The sequence below is a fragment of the Suricata suricatta genome, chromosome 3 (genome assembly GCF_006229205.1).
Source record: "Suricata suricatta isolate VVHF042 chromosome 3, meerkat_22Aug2017_6uvM2_HiC, whole genome shotgun sequence".
In the NCBI taxonomy this organism is placed as follows: domain Eukaryota; kingdom Metazoa; phylum Chordata; class Mammalia; order Carnivora; family Herpestidae; genus Suricata; species Suricata suricatta.
The window spans coordinates 138,263,977-138,278,410 of record NC_043702.1 but is presented as its reverse complement, the minus strand read 5'-3'; the positions used below and the strand labels follow the sequence as shown (position 1 = coordinate 138,278,410).

Below are 14,434 nucleotides of genomic sequence, written 5' to 3'. Positions count from 1 at the left end.
TGATGGTGGAGAACACTTAGGGGAAGAGCACTGGGTGTTGTATGGAAAACAATTTGACAATAAAATATTATGAAAAAAAAAAAAAGACCTGCTGCTGTCCTGGGGATATGAACTCTTTGCCAGGATACGTCCACAAAGGACATGGCACAGGAATGCCTGGAACTGGCAGAGCTTGATCACAGAGCCCTGGGAAGTAGGAGGAGTTGAAGTAGAAGAGCAAAGCCAAGCCCTGTTGCTCTTCCTGGGTGCTTTTGCTCAGTTCATTTGCTGACATTCAGTATTTACCTAAGTAAGTTGTAGTCCCTGGGCGTGGAGACCACGCAGAAGTGCTCTGCAAATATTTCAAGAAAGGAAAGTTATAACAGGCAGCTGGTTGTTAAAGTGTTTTTTCCTGGAGAAGTTGGAGTTTTAGGATTCCAGGAAATTGGCTGAGGAGATGGGGCTGGGCTTTGAGAAGGGAGGTTTAGACCAAAACATATATACAGTCAGGCACGGGAAATAGGGGATAAAGGGGAGTAAAGGGGGATATATGTCAGATTTGGTTTTTAATTTCTGTTCATATTATGACTACTGTTCTTTCGTTTTATTAAGGGATTCCCTGAGGCTAGCTGTTAAATTTTGTGTTTTCCTTTCAGTGTGATCCTCCCATAAAAATATCAGAAGGGTGGCTTTCCTTGCCCATTAGTGTCTTAATGTCTTCACGGCTGAGGGCCACAGCTTGCCGGACCGGGAGATTGTGCACTTACTTCAGCGGTTGACAAGTAGCTTTTTAAAAAACGAAATAGGGTAGAAAATATCAACATTCTTTGCGGGCGGAAGGGTAAAATTTGTTTCAGTTGTATATATTTGCACATAACAAGGTTGTGACATAAAATGTATTTCTCTCATGGGTCCTGGCGTGGGTTCTCGAATATGTACAGAGCATTTGAACCACCAGTGGGTATGCTCCCTGCTGAGGTTGAGTTGCTAAAGAATAAGCATGAACGTTGAAGGGGGACTGGTGACCTGTAGCAATCAAGAAAGAGGCAGGAGACCCTGAAGTCAGAGTGAGGCAAGTCCAGCCCAGAACAGCTGAGGCCCAGGGCAGGCAAAAGCCATCCAATGAGCCCCCGAAAGCTACATTTGGCCTGCTCAGAAGCAGCACATAAGTCTAATGGGAACCCCCAGTTAGTACAGAAGATAAACCTGTTTTTGTAATACCTAGTGTCGCCCCAGTCATGTTTTTGCTGTACGGCACACTGCGATACACTGACGTGTGTAGTGGCATATCACGGTATAGTATTCCTACTGGACAAAATACATAGGTCTTAGCGGAATGTACTACTAAGTTAATAATAACAATGCTGTCGCTGAGGGACATCTTGGAAGCCAGAGCTGTGAAGTTGGTGGGCACAAGTCAAGTGCTTAAAAGCTGTTAGGGTGTTTGCCTCCCAATTCAAAGATGCTGTCTTAGAATAAATTGGTCACGGAATTGATTAGACTGACGCGGGTCACTCACCAACCTTCAGGAAACTTCCATGCAGTGAGGTATAACCATAAAACAACCGATCATCCCACATCCCCCCAGGTATTAGTTTGTCTCCAAGAGACCGAAAGCTTAGCTAAAAATGTTAATGTTCTTATAAGGAAAATTGGATGAGATTTTTCCTTTTGTTTTATGTTCCAAGAGCTTGGCTCTGTGACCAGTAAGAATATTCTTTCCAGTCTTCCCATCCAGAAGGTGTACTTATTGCGGTGCATCCTGGTGGCCTGCTGAACGGACTGGGGTTCCAAGACTGGAGGTCACCAGCAGTGGTCTGTTTGTCTGGCAGTACCAGCTCTCAGGGAAATTTGTCATAAAAGGTCCCAGTCCTTAGAGGTCTTTGTTGTCTCAACTCTCATTGCTTTATTAATGCCAGAAAATTCTTATTCTAGTAGTGCCTGCCCAGTGTCACAGATGAGCAGGCTTGTGACTAGAGGTATCTCAAGTTCACTTGGGAAACTGGAGATACATTTTCACTAAAGAATCCTTACTGCCTATGCAGTGAAGGCCTTTGCTTTCACAGTCTATCTTTGGAAATGAACTCTCTAGATCTGTGTGAGGGCTGCATATTTTACACTCTCTTGTGGGATGCCTCTTGTGCCCTTGGTTAAGCTGTTAGAAGGGTTAGGCTTGACTCACTACTGAGAGGCATAGATCCTACTCATCAATGGCCAGGATCTTCTGAATCAGAAAAACTACTATACTTGAAAAATTTTAGAGAGCTCTCATCCTAAGGAATTGTCTTATTGGCACTTGTGGGAAGACCAAATTAAACAGAGGATACAAAAGAATGTAACAGCAAACCTCAGGGAATCCTTTTGCCAAGATGAAAAAACAGAAATTAGTCTTAGACCAAAAATTAAAACTCCACATCCAACATAAGTTCTTCCTTCTTAAGAGCCAAACAATTAAGTAGACCATCTTCTGGCACACCTGCTTATTTTATGTCTAAGAGGCTGTGGTTCTGGAAACTGTAGGTATCTAAAAAGAGGGGGAAAATAGTAAAATCTTACTAAGTTTGTTTTGTGTCCTGGGAGTTTGGCTTGGCTTTCTACCTGCCCCAGACATGCTGGCTGTCAGTTCTTTCTTGTGGCTATCTTTGGAAATGATTCTAGATCTTGAGAAGGTAATAATCTTTGCACCTTCTTTGAAGACTTTTTGAAGGGTCCATAAAGTTGTTTAATACTGCCAGAAATATTTACTATCCACCGCAGCTAAAACTTGATAAGATATTAAAAAAATTTTTAAGTAGCTATATGGTTAAAAGTTAATCAGAAAGTGGAAGCTGATCCTCATAGCCTAATAGGATTTTTTTTTAGGTCCTCCCCTAAGCTAAAATAAAACTCTATGCCCTGTTATAACAAAAATTCAACTTAGGACATTTTAATGGTCTAATTGGCTTTATTAGTCGATTCATGAATCAGATAGCATCCAACCTAGGAAGTAGAGGGGAGATCCAATGGACTGCAGAAAAGGAAAGATTTTTAAAGGTAGATAGGAAAAGGAAAAAATAAAATTACTTGGGAAGAATCCATAGTTTTAGGCAAGGCTACCCTCTTAAAGGGAATGGGAAAGGCCTATGAGTCAACTTCCTAGTGTTGACCAGGAACTTCTCATGTTGACTACGTAAAGCTTACGTTGGCGGGGGGGTGGGGGAATGGCTGGGGGGGTTGAAACTGCAGTCAGGTTAGGTACTAAGCCTTGGTTTACTGACTTGAGGTGTTACCTAATTGATGCCATTTTGGGCCTGTGATTGTCTTTTTAACAACTCCCCCACTTTTGTTCAGGCTCTCTGCTGTCAGCACAGAACCCACTTGGTATCCTCTGTCCCACTCTCTCTTTCTCAAAAATATATAAACTTTTTTTTTTTAAATGCAGCTCTAGAGGCAATGCAAACTTTATCTATTGCTTTTTACCAATCCTAAAACTTCCTTCATTTTTCTCATAAGGCTTATAAATTACTGGCCTTGAAAAAACAAAGTTCTTCTTAGAGGAATGTACTTTCTTTCTTTTTCAAGATACAAATCTTACCTTGCCTTTGAAATATAAACACTCCAGGGGGTATCTAAAACAATGCCCACACTTGCCTAAGACTAAATGGGGTAGGAGGAGAAAAAAATGACCTTTTAAAAAATACAAAGTGCTCCACAGCTCCCCTAAGATTACTTGTCAAGAGCAAATACAAATCATGGGCCTTCACAAATATTACTAGTAAAAAGCTTTAGCCATCCAAGTAGATAAACTTAATTTATAAACTAGTGAGTTTTATATTGCTATACATGATTCGTAGCTAAAAATTTTTAACAGAAAGCTATAAAAACTCTGTTTTCTACATTACAAATACAGTATTTTTCTATCTCCAGATGATATTACCAGAATTAATTTGTAAAAGAGCTCTATATAACTGGCTTAAAATTAAGCACTTATAAATCAAGCAGTTCTGTATCTCAAAATATATTAGAAACTAACCTATAGTCGGTTCTTTAATCCTCTGTTTTATAGATAGAAGGAAACTTTTCCTTTTAAGCTAATTATGACTAATAGCAATTTGGTAAGTTATACCTTTGTAACCAGAGTTGAAATATCTTTTTCTCCCTATCTGATCTCTCCAGAATCCAGAAACTCTCAGTAATAGTCTGATATTTTCATGGCAATTCAGTTATTTACCCAAGTTCAATAAGAATCTGTTCTTGTAACATGACACAATTGGAAGCTGGTTATATTACAAAGGCTTTGACTGGAATGTCATATTTGACAGAGACGCATAGACTCAGGTGCGACCAGACTGTTTTAAGAAACTAAGGTTGACTTTATGGAGTCAATAAAGCCCCTTGGAAATATCAGCCTGATACCTTCCTTACAGGATTCCTTACAGCCTTACCAGATAGGTAAGAAAGGTCACTTTCTGGCAGGTACAAGCGTCTCAGGATATTCGGGGGACCCCAAGAGGCATTAACCCAAATCTATAGGTATTGCAAAGTCTCATTGCAAGTATTGGTTTGACTTCTTTACCTTGAGAAGCTGTTAAGAGGAGATTCTTGGGGTGCCTAGGTGGCTTAGTCGGTTAAGTGGCCAACGTTGGCTCAAGTCATGATCTTGCAGTTTGTGAGTTCAAGCCCCGCGTCAGGCTCTGTGCTGACATCTCAGAGCCTGGAGCCTGGTTCAGATTCTATGTCTCCTTCTCTCTCTGGCCCTCTCCTGCTCATGCTCTGTCTCTGTCTCTCTCTGTCTCTAAATAGTAAATAAATGTTTAAAAAAATTAAAAAACAAAGAGGGGATTCTTATGAAAAGTTCCAGCAAGGAGTCTATATGATCAATCATTCCTGCTACATTTACATAAGTAATCAGGCCAAGTTTATTGGAAGTAGATTTATTTTGCAAACAAATTAGTCTTAGCTTTGCTATCTTTGATAGAAACGACAGTATTTATAAAGAAAAATTACGTTTCAATAACCACCTTTGTGGATATTATACTATTCATTGTAAACTGGATTGGATCCTAAACTCTTCTAGCTACAAATCTCCAAACTATCATTTCCCATTTTTCCCTACCATTCTGTCTTGAAATCATTAAGAACTAAAACTGCCCTTTTCCCAAAGCCCTGCAAACTAAAGTTGGACAACTTGGTATACAAACTTCAGAGAAATCACCACAACAGCTCCTTGCTGAGTATTCCTATGGGAATATTTCAGAAAAATCACTAGAGACATTCAAACTGCAAACTAGGAAAGTCTATCAGATTGCTGTTATCTGCCTTCAGTCCATCTAGAAATGCTTCAAGTCTAACATCTGGAAATCTCAACTGGCTGACTACCCCCAGAATTCAGAAACTGGTTTACAACTTGCTCCAATCATTAACCATTGTTTTTCTTTTGTTTCCACAGAACGACCTTTGATTAAATATCTGATTGTTAAATATCTATATATAGGCTTAACTTTGGTAGCCTACCTGCAAGATGGCCTTCTGAAATGAATTTAACTGAACTGACCTATTGTCAGGACTGAGTCTAGTTCGATGAGAGAGAACAATCTACCAGCTCAGCTTTGGGGCTATGAAGTTTCTTGGGGGGATGTTTCAAAGGCAAGACTGTGGAGTGGCAAAATGTGCCACCCCAAAATCTGTCTCTCTGGCTCAAAAAGGAGGAATTTGTGTAATCGTGGAGAAAAAAACCGTTGCTTCCATGAATAAAATCCATTAAAAGAAAGGATTAGTATTTTCCAACAAAGAAATTAATTTGACCCATTATATGAGACTGACCTATTCCCAGGAGTAGGAGACTTGGCCTAATGGGGTGTGGGGTAACATGCTTCAGTTTGTTTTTTCTGTTTGTTCATCCTCATTTATATCTGTGTTGTTTTCTACCTTTATGGGCCTCTTGCCACTCAGCCACCAGCTCAATTAAAAAAAAAAAAAAGTTTCTTTATTTATTTAAAAGAGGGGTGGGGAGGAGAAGAGGCAGAGAAAGGAGAGAGACCAAGAAGGTACCAAGCTCAGCACAGAGCCCGACATGGGGCTCAATCCCAGGACTGTGAGATTTTGACCTGAGCCCAAATCAGGAGTCGGACGCTTGACCGGCTAAGCCACCCAGGTGCCCCATCGACTTTTAATATGTGAAACATCTAAGAAAGTGTCAGAGGAAGAAACTGCTGAGGTTCAGGGCAGGCCATCCCAGGGTGTGCTGCTTCGGCATGAGGATTATTTTGAGTTAAGAACAATGAAGGCCCAAAAGGCTCAGGAAGAACCTTTGACTTTCCCCCGTCAACCTTACAAATAAAATTGCCAATTACTTTATTTGGGAGTAGCAGAGGAATTGCAATTCAGGACAAGCACACTATGGTGAACACAGGAAAGTCCAAAGAGACAAAGGGAAGGGCAGCTTTTATTAGGTTTTAGAGGAAAACTGTGTAGGGTTGTTTTGAACAAAAGTTCATTGGAGGGCTGCCTGGGTGGCTCAGTTGGCTAAGCATCTGACTTCAGCTCAGGTCATGATCTCTTGGTTCGTGGATTTGACCCCACGTTGGGCTGTGTGCTGACAGCTTGGAGACTGCTTGGGATTCTCTCCCTCTCCTTCTTTCTCTCTCTGCCCCTCCCCCACTTACATTTTTTTCCCTCTCTCTCTCTCAAAATAAATAAATAAACAAAAAAAGTTCTTTAGAGAAGAACAAGAGTTTGGGGTTGTGGAAATTTCTCACCAGTTGTAAGCAATGATTAGTGCATTGTTGCTGGGGCTGGGAGGGAAATTCCTTCTTTTTCTTAAAAGCAAGAGATAAATACCTTTGTAAAAAATGTCCTCCCTTGTCAGGATAATTCTTACCTTCCTCCTCCCTCACAGGAAATGGAAGACCCCAATGGAAATGAGGTTTCCTTTACTCACTCCTACACCTCAAACTTCCTAAAAGAATTTAGCTAGAGGACCTGCTCCAGGAAGGGAGCTATCACCACAGACGACTCCGTTATAATACGAACTCGGTGTGGTAGACAGCAAGGAAGCTAGTGAAGTCTATTAGCTAACATGCCTCTTTGTGTCTCATTGCCTCTGTAAGAAGCAGAAAACATCTGTTCACCAGACATTCACCCTGTTTCACCTCCCTGTCAATTGCTTCCTTTCTTCTGAAGGGCCAGACCCTTCTCCTTAGTTCAGGATGAACATATATACCTCATTTTGCCTGACTGTCTTTGGGAGCTCTTAAGTTTATGTGGATTCCCTGTGTGTACGTAATTAAATATGTTTTCTCCTATTAACCTGTCTTATGTTGTTTTAATTATTTGACCAGCCCAAATAGCTAAGAGCATGAGGGGAAAATTTTCCCCTCCCTGACAGCTACTCACTTCAAACATCACCAAGGTCTCATTTCGTTCCTACTCTAAGGTTGTAGGATACAACACCAGGCACGCACAATCATGGCCAAATACGTAAACTTGAACTTGAAGTGTGTTTAGTTTTATTTCAGAGGGAGATAGGGCCTGGTTTAACATCTGATATGATTTAATGTTTAAAATTTTGCAATAATGGGGCTGGCGATTTTCTTAATACTAGTCCCTGCCACCTAAGCCCATTTTGTGGAGTTAGATGCCAGTGACTTTGTATGAAATGAACTGCTTTCCGGGAGTAAAAAGTTTCCTGTACCCTTCAAGTTTCTTTTATCTGGTCTAAGAACATGAGGCAGATTAACAGGAGAGGGGAAAAGAAAAAAGAGAAAACCAAAATTTAATTATGTGCACTCAGAGGCCCAACAATGACATTTGAGACCTAAGGCAAAGACTAAGGCAGGCAGTTGTGGGTTTTTTTTTTATACTTTTCGTCAAAGAGACAATAAATCTGTGAGGAGTAGACAGGAAAAAGAAAACTTACATTCAGGAGCTTCAAATGGTAAGAAACTCTAAACAGCATGTGGGCTGAGGCAGTAAATTAGTAAAAAAGTAACAGGGTTTTTTTATATGGCCTTCTGGGCTCTAAATTCCCTATTTCTGCTGATAAGAATTCCCTATCTCTCTATCTCCTGGTACAGGGAGGTGCCTTCCACATGGGAGATTTATTTCCCCTTTTCTGCAGGACAGAGTTAGGTCAGGGTGTCCTTGCACTGGCTGTTTCTTCAGCAGCTTTGATTCAAAGCCATCAGTATGCCACTGTAGCACATTTTGGGGTGATCTGCCCTGGGCCCCTACACTGCCAAGAAAAGAACTTTTTTAGGTACTGAGGGTGTTGTAAAATAAGATATAAAATCCAGTCCCCAGCTTCAAGATGCTCAAATCTAGATAAGGGATAAAACATGCAAAGGAAAATCTAAGTAACCACCAGGAAATGTTCAGTGAGCAGCTCCGAAGGTGTTACTGGTCACAAGAGGAAGGCATTTCTAGGGGCTCTGATCATGCAGACACTAAGGAAGGAGGTGGGAATGGAACTGACCTTGACTGTAAAGGATGCGTAGATTTGGCTAAGTCAAGAGAAGATGGAGAGCAATTCCCAGCAGATCATGAGGCAGACCGCATGATAAACATGCACATGGCATACTAGAGGCACCGAGTGGACCGATGTGGTGTGATTTCTTCTCTGCTGGCCAGTCCTTCTTTGCTGTTGGTTTTGTCTCCAGTCTGCATACTCAGCCACAGCCAGCTCCTTTCGAGATCCACACCTAAAGGGGCGGGCGGGGGGGGGGGGGGGGGGGGGGGGGGGGCGATAGTGTGTGACTCGGATATTAGCAACCTCATACTCCCAAGCCTGGGAATCAGGAATTAGTCTTGCTACTACTTTGCTACCACATACCTACTACCATGCTAATGTGATTTTGTGATTTATAATAAGAACAATATATTTAGTCTTCACCCCAAAGTTTCTGGCACAGACCATTTCAAACCTTGGGACTTTTCTGTGATGATTTCTTTGCCATGTTAATGAAGTGACTTTTGGAAAGAACCTAGGGATGGGGGCTGGTTGCCAGGGGAACCAACCTAGTAACTAAAGGGTTGGTACTTTCAGTCCCCTCTGCCTTGCATTTAGTTTCTTTGTAAGAACTCAACTGGCATCATGGACCAAAAGGAAGCAAGACAAAAATACACAGAAGGGAAGATCCTGGGGATTCTTTTTATGGACGGTTTACACACACACACACACACACACACACACACACACACACAATGCCTCAAGGGAGGAAAAGATACATAATAAGAGAATTCAGGTTTCCAGCCTCTTCCACCCCTTTTCCCAACTTAATCCTTCCGGAGTTTAACAGCATAGACTCCGTCACTCTGGGGGATAGAACACAGTAATGGTGGTGTAAACTGAACGTAAGGCTGCTGAAATCTACTCCACTCCCCATGAAACAAGGTGGGTTTTACATCTAGTAGCATTGTTCTGGTTTGCATCTTAACCTCTTGGACTGCAGGGACCTTTGCTCAGGAACAGCCACATCACCCTTGATAGCCTTTTGGACCTTGGTTCCTGGATGCCATTCAGATCTCATATTGCTGAACTGTTACTTATTCAAATCTTTCTCAGATTTGGCACTCCACACCCATAAAGTAGCTCAGTCTCTTCTTGACTCCCAGCCAAGTGATGCTCCCAGTGCTGTCTTCTCTAGCAGAGAGTAAGGTTTATGCAGTTATTCATCCAAATATATGATATAAAGTACAATTCATGCCTAACTAGTTAATAAGTATCCAGAGGTTAAGAACTGGGATGATACTACAAAGAGATACTGCTGAGTTTTCCCTTTCTGTACTCCATTCTTTCACTCACAGAACTTTGCTGAACTAAGCATATGAATTTTGTCTAATCCTTTCTTTGGAAATATCTTATTTTGCTCTTCATAAATCACAGAAATGTAGAGTCAGAAGAAATCTTAGATCTCACATAGTTCAATTTTCTATGGAATTCAGGAATCCTACCCACAATACACCTCACCAAATATAGATACCATCTGTTGTCTAGATATGTCACATGGTGGTTCATTCAACCGTTGACCAACTCTAATAAGAAATCTACCTCTTGTTGGACCAAGAGTAGTTAGTATACTCTGCTGTGTGCTGCCCTTTCATGGCATTCTGAGAGCACCCTCTGGGGAGGAGCTCTAGAATCCTAAGTTCAGTCTGAAAGAGCCTAGAATAACTCCAGGACAATCCAAGCAGGCTTCAATAGGCAGTGGTCAAATCTAAGATAACATGAGAACAAGATATAACTCTGAGGAAAGACATGACTTGATAATAATGGCTTTGGGCAACATTTACTGGGTATTGTACCGACTACTATAGCTTAGAGGTCAGGCACTATTTAAGCACTTTATATTTACTCGCCATTTATTTCTCACAACAAATTTATGAATATTGTCTTCATCTTCCAGTTGCAGAAACTGAGGTACACAGTAACTAGTCCAAAGTCATGCAGCTGTAAGAGCTAGAATTTGAATCAGGGCTAATCGGATCTGGAGCCTGGACCCTAACCACTATATAAACTACCTTACTAACTGTAACTAAGAATGCCTAGACCATATACCAGCCATCATTCACTCAACTTATTCCTCATAACAGCAATTCTATGAAGTATGTACAGATCAGTAATTTGCCCAAGGGTGTGCAGCTAGTGAGTCCTGAAGGTGGGATTCAAATCCAGGTCGCCTGGCTCTAGAGCTGCTTTTCTCCACTACTCTAAACCCTCTTGATGCTGTGCTCCATGTTGATGGTGACAGGGCCAGATACAGAGCTTTGCCGTGGGCAGGGAGGGCAAATGACAAAGTGGACAAGAGTAGCATAGGAGCCAGACTGTACCAATGTGGAGGGAAATTAGATACTGACTGTGATCCAGGATACCCAGAGGACTCTCGACACAAACCTTCTTGCTAAGGACATAGAGAAGGCAAATCATCTCTAAACAGAAGAAGCCTGTATACCACCAGAAAGAATGCCCCCCCCCCCCCACTTGCAGAAGTACATTCTGGAAGCTGCCAGTGTGCAGAGAAGGAAGTTGCTGTTCAGATCTGGCAGAAGACAAGCTCCAGCACACGTTGGATAATGGGAAAATGAGGCCTAATATAATCTTCCATTTTCTGGTTTCAGGAAGGGGGCGGGACATTTGCAGATATCTGAATGTTTACTGTGATTATCTGGACTGGAGGTATGACTGGGGCAAGTAAAGAAAGTCCGTTTAAAATTCTACCCATTGGATTCCCTTTCTCAACAGTTTTGCCATGAGCTCTTTAGAAAGTTTCATGATATATAAATGTCTTTAAAAAATGCCTCTGCATATTGAATAATAAGTTGTGCTGCACATTAAGCAGTACAATTTGTTTTTTGTTTTTTCAGAAATCCATAAAATAAACTTCTTAATTAAGACTGAAGTCTTTTGGATTCCACATTTGGTTATTTGTTTGTTCATTCAGAGAACACAGCTCAATAATTTGAAATATCTAAATCAATGTTTAGAATACCATATTTTTGGGGAAATTTGCAAGTTTAAAAAATGGATTCACTTACAAAGCAAATAATTATTTAGAGCATTCAATAGTAATTCAATGTGTATTAGCTGCAGTCATTCAGGAAATAGCAATACATTTTCAAACTTGCCTTCATGGGGCTTACCTTCTAGTGGAGAGTGAGAAAATAACCAGAAAAAAATAAGCAAAATATAGGACATTTAGATAGTGGTAAGTGCTAAGAAGAAAAATTAAGCAAGGAAGGGGATGGAGGAGGAGGAGGAGGAACATGGTGAAGGTGGCACGTGGCAATTTATATAGCATGGCCAAAGACGATATTAAAATGTACACAGTATTCTTTAAAGTTTAGGATTACATAGTATTTCACCTGTACAGAGAGGTATCTGATGTATATCTGAGGCGTAGACCTGATATGCACCACCAAAGTGATGTTAAAAGGCAATACAAGATGTACAGGGTTTTAGACTTCTAGATAGCACCATTTTTCAAGATTAAACCCAGAGTTAGATACCCCGGATTTCAATTTCACTTTAATAATGAATATTTCAAGTCTTTCTGTTTGTTTTGTTGCAAAGTTTCCTAAACTAGCAGGAGGGCTGACATTTTCTCTAGAAGACTCTCAAGGCTTCGAACGCGTGCTCTTGAGGGCAGGAGCTGTCTCTTTTCTTCCTTTTTTTTTTTTTTTTTTTTTTTTTAATTCCCCAGGGCACCACAGTGTCTGGAACATAACGTTCAAAACAAGTTTGGTACCTGGAATCCACTGAACCCAGTGAATGTGCATGTCCAGTAAGTGCTAACTAAGGAGGTGGTCCAAGGGAGACTGTTGAGTCACGGAGTGTGCTCAGGCACCGGACCTGCCATCGGCCTCAGTCATCAGCGGGGTATGTGTGGGGGGGATTCCAACTTCACAAGGGCAGATTTCTGACGAAATCTCTTTATTTGGATTGAAACGCTTTCTGGTGTTTTCCCTCTGCCGAGGTGGCATGAATTTCTGAAACGTCGTCCTGTCTGCTCTAAAGGAAGCGTCCGACCTTGACAGACAGCTGTGCTGGGGCGAGGCCAAATTCGTCCTCTGACAGTGGACCTGGCCGTAGGGGAGCCCCTCTTTGTCTGCCTGTGTGTCTCCCGCGGTTCTGCCTACCCCTCGCTCCCAGTTCCGAGTGGCCGAGTTGCCGGCGCCGCCTCCCACCTCCTTCCACCCTCTCACCAGGTCTGTTACTCCCAGCTACAGCATCTTTCCGGGGAGGAGAACGCTCAGCCTTATCTTACAGCCCCGCCTTCCGGCAAATTTGCTCCCGCCTCCTTCCTGCCGGTAGCTCCCCGATTGGCTTACGCTCCCGGGCGGAGACGCCCACTGATTGGCCAGTGGGACCGTCACCCGCGGTGACATGACGTTCTTGGACCCGGGCCTTGCGCAGGGTGACCGCGGGCCTGGAGGCGCGCGAGGACGTCTGGTTTTCGCCTGCGTAGTCTGACCGCTCTCGCTGAGGTTCGCGGCTCGCACTCGGGCTCACTCTGCAGGGAAAAGGGTTGCATGAGCGGTGGGCCAAGGGGCTGGGGTTAGGGTGCAGGGAGGGCCTCGGGTCCTGGGCCAGGGGTGCGGGACGGGGGTGGAGGGTCGGGGCGCGAGGCGGCGCGGGGGAGCCCAGGGACATGGTGAAGCTGGACGATGAGGAGGGGGCAGCGGTGGCACCCGGGCACCAGCCCACCAATGGATACCTCCTGGTGCCGGGAGGCGAGCCCCCCGGAAAAGTGAGCGCCGAGCCGCAGAACGGGCCCAAAGCCGGCTGCCTGACCCTGAATGGAGTGTCTCGGGACAGCCTCGCGGCCCCGGCGGAAGCCCTATGCAGGCCGCAGACTCCGCTGGCTCTAGAGGAGGAGACCCAGACCCGGCTGCTGCCCACCGGCCCCGGGGAGGAGACCCCGGGGGCCGAGGGCTCCCGAGTTCCCCAGACCGCGCTGTCTGCGCGGCGCTTTGTGGTGCTACTGATCTTCAGCCTGTACTCGCTGGTGAACGCCTTTCAGTGGATCCAGTACAGCATCATCAGCAACATCTTCGAGGGCTTCTACAGCGTGTCCTCCCTGCACATTGACTGTCTGTCCATGGTGTACATGCTGGCCTACGTGCCGCTCATCTTCCCGGCCACGTGGCTGCTGGACACCAGAGGCCTTCGGCTCACCGCCCTGCTGGGCTCAGGCCTCAACTGCCTGGGCGCCTGGATCAAGTGCGCCAGTGTGGAGCCCCATCTCTTCTGGGTCACCATGCTGGGCCAGTGCCTGTGCTCAGTGGCCCAGGTGTTCATCCTCGGCCTGCCCTCCCGCATCGCCTCAGTGTGGTTTGGGCCCAAGGAGGTATCCACAGCTTGTGCCACCGCCGTGCTAGGCAATCAGGTAAGGACTAGGATGATGGGCGAAAATCGAATGTTTAAAGAACCAGATAAAGGTCTAGGGACTCTCAGGACGCAGTTGTGTATAAATGAAGGGAAGGAGATGTGTAGTCATAAGATAGGAGGCAGTCTTGGCTTAAAGAGGATATTTGATTTATTTGTAAGGACAGAACCTTCAAAAGCAGTTTGAAGTGACCACCTTATCATCTTGCTTTGAGAATGACCTATAACATAATGAACTGAACCGGCCCATTATAACCCTAGCCTAGTAGAAAACTGGTCAGTGTGGTAAGGAATGAGACTTAGGCAGGTATTAGTGTCACCCCCAGTGTATTCTTTGTAAAAGGAAGGTGTTGGAATCTGGGAAGTTTGTTCTCATTTTGAGTGAGCAGCTCCTGTTTTATTTTCATTCATTCATTTATTTTAAAAGTTTATCTTTTTTAGTAATCTCTACACCCAGCGTGGCAGTCAGCAGAGTGCCTGGTGCATGATACTTTATAAATGACAGCTAAATAAATGTTCTGGTGGTAAAGACCTCACAACATTACTGAGTCTGCTTAGCGACTCTTAACAGAAAGAAAATACAGGAAAGGGGCA

The 14,434-nt window shown here is 43.5% G+C and overlaps 1 protein-coding gene and 1 long non-coding RNA gene across 3 annotated transcripts in view; both read left to right on the top strand.

Moving 5' to 3' along the window:
• Positions 1–7,234, top strand: part of LOC115286704 — a 14,137-nt gene extending 6,903 nt beyond the window's left edge. The window contains exon 3 of the long non-coding RNA XR_003906223.1: positions 6,857–7,234. This is a non-coding gene — a long non-coding RNA (uncharacterized LOC115286704). The remainder of the gene's footprint in view (positions 1–6,856) is intronic.
• Positions 7,235–13,086: 5,852 nt separating this feature from the next.
• The window catches only part of FLVCR1 (feline leukemia virus subgroup C cellular receptor 1), a 34,020-nt gene continuing 32,672 nt past the window's right edge, over positions 13,087–14,434 (top strand). The window contains exon 1 of one of the 2 annotated variants that reach the window (XM_029935290.1): positions 13,087–13,841. In XM_029935290.1, coding sequence (XP_029791150.1) covers positions 13,104–13,841 — 738 coding nt within the window. In that variant the 5' untranslated portion in view covers positions 13,087–13,103. The remainder of the gene's footprint in view (positions 13,842–14,434) is intronic. The other variant, XM_029935291.1, reaches the window with a different exon arrangement.